Source organism: Apium graveolens, chromosome 2 (genome assembly GCF_009905375.1).
Source record: "Apium graveolens cultivar Ventura chromosome 2, ASM990537v1, whole genome shotgun sequence".
Taxonomy (NCBI): domain Eukaryota; kingdom Viridiplantae; phylum Streptophyta; class Magnoliopsida; order Apiales; family Apiaceae; genus Apium; species Apium graveolens.
Window position 1 is genome coordinate 123292903 of NC_133648.1, and position 10804 is coordinate 123303706.

General features: G+C 33.9%; 1 protein-coding gene across 2 annotated transcripts; it reads left to right on the forward strand.

The window, feature by feature from the left end:
- Positions 1-327: 327 nt before the first annotated feature.
- LOC141707810 (respiratory burst oxidase homolog protein B-like) lies at positions 328-3327 on the forward strand. Of its 2 annotated transcripts, XM_074511179.1 has the most exons (5): positions 329-746; positions 887-1053; positions 1678-2165; positions 2346-2483; positions 2862-3327. In XM_074511179.1, exons 3-4 carry the CDS (start codon positions 1877-1879, stop codon positions 2453-2455), a joined length of 399 nt encoding a protein of 132 aa, XP_074367280.1. In that variant the 5' UTR covers positions 329-746; positions 887-1053; positions 1678-1876; the 3' UTR covers positions 2456-2483; positions 2862-3327. The 2 variants fall into 2 exon arrangements, with proteins under 2 accessions (XP_074367281.1, XP_074367280.1); XM_074511180.1 differs by having other exon boundaries at positions 328-746; positions 887-2165; positions 2346-2477.
- Positions 3328-10804: the final 7477 nt, after the last annotated feature.

Sequence of the window (10804 nt, forward strand, 5' to 3'; positions counted from 1 at the left end):
AAATTTAATCTAAATTGTTACAACTGACTAAAGGACCAGTGTTAATTTTATAATTCAGTTAACTGCTGGTTTATACTGTGTACAATAAAACATGTTATTAGTTTTTCTAAACTGTCATTTGTCATTTCTATTTATGAAAAAATAGATCTTTAATTTCTGGCTTAGCATATCTTTAACATTGTGTGATAATTTTCATTTTTCTCTGTCAATTAATCTTCACCATTGATCTTACACATTTTTCAAGCTGCTTTTTGTAGATTTGTCAATCCAGTTGTTTGGATTATTTGTTGATTGTTAATATTAAATATTAAACTAGTCTGTGATTTTATACTTTGACAATTTTACTCGAGATCTCCAATTAGGCTCACAGAGACGACATCTCTAAGACTCCAGTGAATTTGACTTGAGAGCTCTTAATCGAGAGCTCCGGTTCATACACAATCGAAGCTCTCGATATCTATCTCACATCTACTCGCTATAATCTAACACTTTTCTTCTATAATCGAAGCTCTCGAGTGAAGACTTTGAGATTTAACTTTGATAGACATTCGTCGTTGGATCCGATTAAGAGATGTGGAGAGGATTAGCTGAGTGTGCCTGGAGAATTTGGATTTGACGATGCAGTTGTTGTTTATGGCGAGTAGAGGTGATGTATGTTGTTAATAGGACCCAAATACTTGTATTCAGCTTCTTCGAGGGGATTCTGGTCTTTGCTGCTCCAATTTGCCCAAGGAAGATGTTGAAATGTATATTTTCTCCTACCTTTATACTTGACTTGTAAATCCCTTTTCTCTGCAGTCATATCCAGTTTGGTGAATTAGATCGGTGAATTTCCCTGTGTTCGTTAATACTCAAAAGTTAGACTCGGATGGTTTTTTTTATATAGGTCAAGGATGCGCCTGATTTTAAGTTGTCTTTCAAGTATTCGAAGATCTTCGTAGTTTAATGCCATGTTGCAGCTCAAATGTTACCTCTGACTTAATGTCGTTACTCATTTCAAGGCTCGATGATCGAGATGCTATGGCCCATCTGAACTAGCTCAAACTAATAAAGGTTGGAAAATTTATCTTTTGTCATTTAAAAGCGTTATTGGATTGATCTGCAGCGAGGCACTAGTGATTTATTTACGTGACAAATTTATTTTCAGTTTTATTGGCTTTATCATCATGGTATTTGTTATTGTGAACCTAGAAGGTTTCTACTTTTCTTTTATAGGTTATGGTAATATACTTGCTTCTCATATATGGGTTTGTAGTTTTATATTCTATATTTATCCTGAATTTTGAGCGCAAAGGTGTCTACTGTTTTGTTTTGTTTCTAATCCATTACACTTGACTACGAAACAAACTGAAGAACAAAGAACTATTAGTGCTTCAACCTGTTTCATCTCATGTGACATTCAGAGTATTTATGGTGGCTATATTCTGTGATTAATTTGTTACACTAGTGTATTTGTCACTAGTATATAATGAATTAAATTGGCAAGGAGTCTACTTGGGTGGTTAGCTGGTAGTAACATTGCCATAGCTGATTTTTCCTGTGATTTTGTGGTTGGGCTCTGTATCTTAAGAGTGCAATTATCCTTATAAGTGTCACTACATGCAGAACCTCAGTCGGTAATATACTTATAATTGCGAGCAATATATGTTATACAGCTAACATGTTTTGTGTTTCAAGGTATGGATAGAGTTGATGTTTTTGTGAAATGTGTAACTCCTTTAAGCTGAAAAACACTGGAAGGATACAAAAGTGTAAAGTTCAAAACTGTAAATCCTGTGGGAATAGAATTTGTTAATAATTGAACTTCTATTGCTGGGAATATACGCGTATTTCATTTTCCTCCACGAAGCACTTCTATGGTATCTGTATTCAGTTAATGACATACTGCACTCGTGAAGAAGGCTCATTTGAATGGTTCAAAAATGTAATGAATGAGGTTGCGGAAAAGGATACAGAGCATGTAATTGAGCTGCACAATTACTGCACAAGTGTGTATGAAGAAGGCGATGCACGGTCAGCTTTGATTGCCATGCTTCAGTCTTTCCAGCATGCTAAAAATGGTGTAGACATTGTATCGGGGACGCGCGTTAGGACGCATTTTGCTAGGCCTAATTGGCGTAACGAATTCAAGCATGTTGCAGTCAAACATCCTGATAAACCAGTTGGTAAGTATATACATGGATTAGTATCTGCCATTTCTCGCAAAGCAATGTGATGCCATATGCATATCGTATTGTCTGAAAATGTATTCATGCCATGTCTCCCTCGAAACTAAACAATATTGCAGTTTTGTAAATAAACTGTTAGCAATGAGGTCTATAATTATACAAATAATGTGTGTGCAGGAGTGTTCTACTGCGGTGCTGCGGCTTTAATTCCTGAACTGAGGCACTTTTCCCATGAATTCTCTCGGAAAACAACCACAAAGTTTGATTTTCACAAGGACAACTTCTGATCACTACATATATGAACATTATGTACAAGTACATTCTATCTCTATTTATAAATATCATGCATGATATAGGAATACATGATATGTTTAGCTTATTCATGCTTACAAGTGTGATCAAAATTGGTGTAAAATATTGGATATTGTCATTTGTACTGTACCTTAACAAAATACTGACAGTTTGCAAATTGCAATGCAGTAGTTTTGAGTATAATAAGAATAAAAATTTGATTAAGAAAAAATTATGTTGCACATGTCATTAACTGAATATCATGTTTTCATGTTTTACATTTGCAACACCTTGATTGCTGTAATTTGTAAACCAGCATTCTGTAAATACATGTTACTTCTGATCTGTAATATTAGAATCACGAGTATGTATTTGCTAAGTAACTTTTTGGCGTATGTGCAGGGAATGTTGGCTTCCAGAAGAATGCTGTTCCTGACAACAATAACACGAGTGAGGCCTCTAAGATCCATTCTCCAACAAACAACAATGACATGAATGAGGTTACTCCCAAGGAATCAGATGAAATTGGGCTAACGAAGGAAGAAGATACTAATTATAATGAAGTTACATTATAATGACATGAAGTTGTTGGAGGTATTAAGGCCAACAGTCTAGCTATTTTGACAGATGCGGCTCATTTGTTGTCAGATGTTGCTGATTTTGCAATTTCGATGTTCTTACTGTGGGCATCGGGATGGGAAGCTACACCTCGTTAGTCTAGCTATTATAATGTAGATTTTATAGAGTTTGATTCATTTTTTGTACTAATTCAAAAGTTCATATTTATTAATATTAATGTAAGCTGAGTGTTATTATAAATATTTTTAAAATATTTTCATGTATTATTTTGGATTTAAATTGTTGTCTATCTATTATTAAATTTGTGAAAAATAATGGGAAAACCAACTATATTGAATATAATTTTTTTAAAATATTTATGTGGGTCCCACATGTGGGGCCCACATATGAGGCCCACTATTCTGGAAGAAATTCTAAGATCTTTTGCAACACAATAAGTATGATACTATAGAGTCCAAAAGATGTTGCTATTGAGATTTATAGTAACAAAGAATGGTATGTTGCAGTAGAGTAGGTGCTATGTTGCTATAGATATCTATATTAACTAGCTACGGGTCAACATAACTTTGATGTTGCCTTGGCCCTTTTTGGGCCTTTAGCAATATTTTTTCGGGTCTATAGCAACACAGTTTGGGTGTTGCTGAAAGCAATTTATGGCGTACTGTCTCGATAAGTATAATGACTTATCGAGATCTCTAATGCTCTAGTGAATTTGACTTATAGAGTTCTCTGAGTTCTCGAATGAAACTTTAGCTTGTCGAGATCTCTCAGCATCATGTCTTCACTTTGTCTTGTCGACAACTTAGAGTTCTCTAGTGAATTTTGACTTATCGATAACTCAGAATTCTCTAATGAATGTAGACTTGTCGATAACTCTGAGTTCTCTAGTGAAGAAATGACTTGTCGATATCTCCAATCTTCATGTCTTCTTGACTTGTCGATATCTCACTGAGTTCTCTAGTAGCTTTCCTGACTTCTCGATAAGTCATTTGGAGTTCTCGAATGACTTCTCTATAACACTAAATCCGTGACTTGTAGAGATTCTGACTTATAGTATTTTTATCCAAACAGATTTATTCAACTCCAAACTTCTTCAAAATTCTTTTGAGGCATGATCTTCTTGATCTTCTTCCAGATAGAATCCTTAGGCTTGATACTATTTTGGGAAAAAGACTCCAGTCTACTCCTTTACATTTTTACAGACTTTAAGTGTTATAAGCACAAAATACAAATTAAGATAACAATACAACTTACTTAGGGTTGTCAATATGACTTAGTCTTGTTGAGATACAGGCATGTCTTGCACAACAATCTCCCCCAATTTGTGAGAATATTGCCTAACACACATTCATGCCTATTAACAAGACTAACCCCAAGCATAACATATTATGAAAAGTAATAGTTCATTATTCTCCTTAGATCAGATGTCCATTTAGCTTTGCTTCATACTTTGATCAGGAACACTAATGATATTGTTATCTTCAGTAATCTTTGACATCATCACTTATATATTACAAACTCCCCCAACTTGTTCATTATGAAATTATGCACAAGTTCTGATTGATGATGTCAAAACTCTAACTAAATGCATAAGTCAATCTCCCTATTTTGTCTTCTTCTATGAGTTTAACAAACTTTACTTCTATACATGTCTTCAATACTATCTGCATCAACATTGCATGAAGATTTACTCAACTTTCCCTTGTAAAGTTTGTACCACCAGTGCATTTAGATTTTCTCTTCTCTCCCCCGATTAAGAAGAGAGTATTATTGTCTGGCAACATCCAACAGTTGTTTTTGCATTTAGATATATTCTCCCCCTTTTTGACATTATATCTAGGTGTAAAGATTTAGCTATATGCATATTGTTCAAGCTTTTGTCATTGTCTATTTAGAACAATATCTATAGCTTCAAGCTTTCGTGATTTCTATAGTGATGAATTTATCAAGTAGAATAGGAGACTTTACTTAGATCTGCATAAGAAGTCTTTTAGTAACAAAAGGTCCTAAACTCTCTGTTCTTTTTAATAAGTAGTCTCACTACTTCTCACTACACTAGTCTCATGACTTTTAAGAGTCAGAGTTTTCTCACAAGGATTACTAAATCCAAACACTCATATACCTCTCCTTTTGCCAAGAAGGATCATGCCTCTCTTATTTTCTGTTTTTCTCTCAATCTTTTCTCTCATCCTCACATGAAAGGATCAAATGTTGTTTGACCTAAAGAAATAAGAGGTGGCTGAGAAGAGTTGTCTCTGATCATATGATTAGGGGTGATCCATATAGGTCTAATCATATTCATTTCACCAGAAGAGTGAGTATGCATTTCATACCTTGTGAGATTCTGAAGAATCGGTTGATTGATTTAGCAGTACTGAGCAGCTGCATCTTTCATCAGTTTCAACTGTTCTCACAGTGATCTCAGTGATTCTGCCTTCATCATCATTTTGAGGTAATGGTTCTTGTGTGGCTGGAAATTCAAGAGTTGCTGGATGACTTTGACATCCAGGTTCTTGTGTACTCTACTCCACTGTCTGAATTCTGAGCTGCTGTTAATACAATTTGTTGTGTAGTTGTGTCATGTTTATCAAGAGATTCTTCCTTGTCTGTTATACTATGTGAAGTATAGGTTCTTGTGGAACATGGATCAGGAAATGATAGTGCTGCTATGCCCCATTAAGACATAGGTTCTTGTGTGCATGATCCATGAAGTAAAAATCTTTTGATAGTCTCATCTATATCTCCAGGAGTAATCTCCTCTTCTCTTTTAACTTTGCTGTTGTAGGAACTTCTAACAGTTTTCCTTAGCAATTCTTCCTTAAGTCTGACATAACAGGGTTGATGAGCTTCTGAGAAGACCAGTATTAGATGAAGTTCTGGTACTTACTTTGGAGATGAATCAAAATATCTTGGAGCAGTTCTGATTTAGTAAGCACAAGTATCCCCTTCATGAATTCTGAAAGTTTTATATAAGCATGAGGATCTTGGATTATTACATCCTTCTTTTCTCAAACAACAAAACAAATGAAGAACATTTTGTGAGGTTTCTGTTCTTTTGTAAAACAGGTTCCTTTCGAGAGTCACCTGAGTGGGATTGTAATTGAGTTTGTGTTTGTGTTGCTGTACCTGGGTGAACTGCAGTTTGGTTGTGAAAGATGTATTAACTGCAGTTTAGCACAGATGCCTGTTGAGTGATCCATAGATCTTAGAAATCTTGTAATTAACAAGTTTCTTGCAATTATAGGAAAATTCAGAGAATTTTGCAAAAAAATGATTTTCAAAGATGTTTACATACAAAAGTTAAGAGATTTAAAACATAAATCAAGAATGATTTTGTGTAATATTCTACTTTACCATTGATATGTTTGATGCATCAGTTGAAACCAAATGTGTTATCTCTTCTTCGATTGATTTGTCTGAGTTTTCTGTTGTTGTCTTAAAGAGATTGTGTTTACCCTATACTGCATTGAACATATGTAACTTAATGATGTTTAGTTAGACATATGCAGAGAGATTTACAGTTGCATGCAGTATTATAGGAAATATGATACTCAGATAAATTGTAAACACATAGCAAACAAGACACAAACAACTTTAAAATAGAGAAGATGAAAGACTTTCATTAATATAGAAACATAGTACATGATGATTTAGATTCCAACAATTTAAACCCTAATCCTAACTACTATAGTTTCTGCTTCTTCTCTGCTTCAAACCCCCTCGCCCTGTATTGGTATGCTCTGGACATGGAGTGTGCAAGAGAAATGATTCTATCTTGCAGTTCCAGAGCAGCAAGGCATTCCTGCTCAGCCTCCAAAGCATGTCTCTCCCGCTCGAGCGAGACTTCACCCTCGAAAATAGAAAATTTATTTGATCGTCCCAAGAGAGTTCGTCAAACACTTCAAGGGGAACATCAAAAGGACTGCAAACTATCCCTCTGATGCGGACACGAAGCCCAAAAGGGTCATAGTAGACCTTGTTATCAGCCAAATGAAGGGCTGGTAGATAAACGCCATTATTTAGCTTGTAGAATACAGGAGCATCCATTGGGGATATTTGAACAAGATGAGGGTTTAGAGTTAGGATGTTTGTTGAGAAAAAGAAATAGTGATGAATAATGTGTTGGGTTTCGTGGACATAAACGCAACGAAAACAGTAATTAAGAACCTAAAAAATCAGAATTTTCAAAACCAACCGCAGGATTCATGCGAAAAATATATATTTAATTCATAGATTAGATTGTTTTCCTTAAGAAGCTTTACCAATTGATTGACTAATGGAGATCTAAAGCTTGTTCAATCACCCCGCATCCCACTCTCGCGATCTATGCTCTATCGGTATCCACACGAATGCTTGAACTCAAGGACTGAATATGTACTAGCACAAACTCGTTTCTTCTTGCTCCCTCCATCTTCTCCCTTGGTGGCTAGGGTTTTAGTAAAAGTCTTGCTTATAAAATCAGTCACACAAGAGATATTATATAGAGAGTAGAAAAATGAATTATAACTCTTGAAAGAGATATATCCTAAGTCCAATCATGTATGAGGATTTAGGAATAACTTTTATGTAATCTGCTTTGATTTCATTGATATTAATAAAAGACTTGTTTTGTTTTTATTGCGGGCTCTATCTATTTAAATGTTTAAATAAGATATACCACAGTTTAGAGTAAAGCTTTTTATGGATTGTGATGAGATCATAATAATGAGACCTAAAAGATGATAAATCTAAACTTAAATAGTTCCTGGTCGTAGGATAACTAACTGGTAATTAATAATCCGCAAAGATCGGTACATACTATGCTTGCTTTATTATGAAGGATTTCTGTTCTCATAGACATTTGTGTGGTGACACTATAGCTAGTATGTAGGTGCTTATTATAGAATAAGTTCACTGAACATGACTCACACAGCTGAACAACTGATGGAGTTCACTCACATGTCAGCAGTTGTTCACATAGTGATACTTGTACAAGTATCCTTAGACTTGAGGTCATCATAGTCATCTTGTGTACACTGAACTATGCTTTGGTTTAGTTCTTAGTCTCAAGGGACAATTATAAGGGCTCTACTGGTATATGAATTTGTACACGAAGATAGTGTATGATCAATAAAGGATCTACCCCTTCCAGTGTAGGAAGAGAATGTTCAATGCTGATCCACTTATGTTAGTTCAGGAATCTCTGGCCAGAGTGAATGAAATTAGAAAGGAGTTTCTAATTTATATTAAATAGAACTAAGCATCGTGAATGGGAAAGCAAGTGATTAAATAAGATAGGCTTGACACAAGTTCCATGCCTTGAATTTAATTGTGACATTACAGGGTAGAAGAAATTAATTGTACGGTAACTACTCACTGAATAGGTTCTTGGTATTCTAAGCAGTGAATTCGTATTATCCGGATAGTCGCGATATGTTGAAAAGTATCCCTCACGATGTATAATAAATATGATTAATTAATTAATCATATTTAATGAATTAGAGAATTTATATAAATAATGATAAAATAGTTTTATTATTATTTATTTCTGCTACCGGCTTAATATTGAACCTACAGGGTCACACCATAAAAGAGAATAATTTAATGGTGGAGGAATTAATTAATAATGGCTGATAATTATTTATTTATGAAATAAATAATTAATTGGCAAATTTATTAATTGATTAAATGAGATTTAACTGATTATAAATTAATTAAGAAAAGGTTCTTAATATTATTAATTCAGAATTTAATTTTTGGAAATTAAATCAAGTGAGATAATTATTTCTAAAAAGTTTAGAAAAATGATTAATAATTAAAAGGTGTTTTAATTATTAGTGACAATAATAAAGGGTTAATAATAATAATATTTTATGGGAAAATTTTCAGCTGAAAATTTTGTCTATAAATATACTATTATAGACCCTATTTTTGCCTCAACCAAAAAGATTTACAAAACCCTAATTCTCTCCATCTCCTCCTCCTTCATTACATCGTTTTTTTGGTGGATACCGGTGGAGTGCTTCACACTTGAGGAGCAGCTGCTAAGGATCTCCGTTCATCATTTTTGGATCGCCATTAAAGACCTCCATCTTTTCATTAACGTAAAGCTTCTTCAGGTAAATATACTGAACTACGGATTACATATTATTTTTCGCATGGATCCTGCGGAGGGTTTCAGTTTTTTTTAAGATTTAAATTTACGTTTTTGCTGCGTTTATGTGCTAAAAACCCTTCAATGGTATCAGAGCTACTTGCGAAATTTTTTTAATTCGTTTATGTGTTTAACTGTTTTCGATATATGAGCATGTACGTGATTCGCCATGATTTGATGTTGATATAATATGCTTATATATGTATGGTTTTGAATATTTGATATTCATGTGAGTTGTATAATCATAAGATGATTATGTAATCTGTATATATACTGATATATACATGATTTATGTTTGTTCTAATTATGAGAATCATATTAGATACAGATTTTGAATTGGCTGCTGCAGATTTGCTGAAATCTGGGTCTGGTGTCCGATTTACGCAAACGAATACCCTATTCCATAGGTAAACGAGCGTCTGAACAAAACTGATAGCTAAACCTATCAACGACTCATCTGTAAGCCGTTTGACGTCGTTTACTGCCCGTAAACAACGATTCTTGTGTTTTTGATTTGATTCTAATTTTTCTGATTTTTGTCATATTTTCTTTTTATGATTAGATCATGGATAATATGATATGTTAAGATCATATTATGTGTTTTAACATGCTTTTATGTGTTGTATGAGCATGGTGGAAGGTTATGGCCTTTCGACCTTAGTGTAATGGTTTTGGTTTTGGTTTTAAATACGACTTGCATGTCGTCAATATTTGTAATCATAAATCTCGAATGTAACTCGAGTTATTCTTGTAAGTTCATTAGATTAGTTTTACTTTCAATCATGTAATGTAATTGAAGACTCAAGAAGGCTATCCAATGGAGGTGATACAAAGAAGAAGACGAGGCATACAAGAAGTCTAAACAAAGAAGAAGACTTATATAATAAGTAGTTGTATTTATTTCTATCACCATATTAGATTGACCTTGATCTTTATCATGAGCTTGATAAAGATCACATAGGATGGGGCCATAACCAAACACATTTACTTTATTGCACTTTACATTTACTTGTTTATTTAATTTTATATATGAGATATATGCTTATGTTTACCATGCGATGATAGATTTAGTTGAACTTAAATCAATATAAGGCGTGCTCTAGAAAATCTAGAATAAGAATCGTTTCTTGCCTTAACAATAAATATTATGAATACGATATGAGATTCTTGTGTTTATGAAACACGTAATTGAATATGTATTTTCAATATTGAGAGAAAGGATGATTCTGTCAACAACAGATTTCTATCTGTAAGAAATGGTTATTAAGTGACGCCTCTTGACAATGCTCCACCCGATCTGGGAATCATCTGATTATCGATTATTGATTTGAAATATTTAATTTAAAAGGAAGAATCTCTTTATAATATGATTATGATTGTAACATAATATAATCCCTCTAAAATTAAATAATATCAAGTAGTAATTGGCCAATGACACAACGGGCTTGTGTCGGTCATAGCCTTCCAACATGGTAGAAAGTGGTTCTTATTTTTAAATCATTGTCGTTTCGTGCTACAGCCGAGGGCTTTGATTTCGAAATAAGAAATACTTGTCTATTACATAGAGATGTGTACATTGAATTAGAATCTAAAGGTCGGTACGTGCTACAGCCGTGGGCCGTTGGAGACTGAT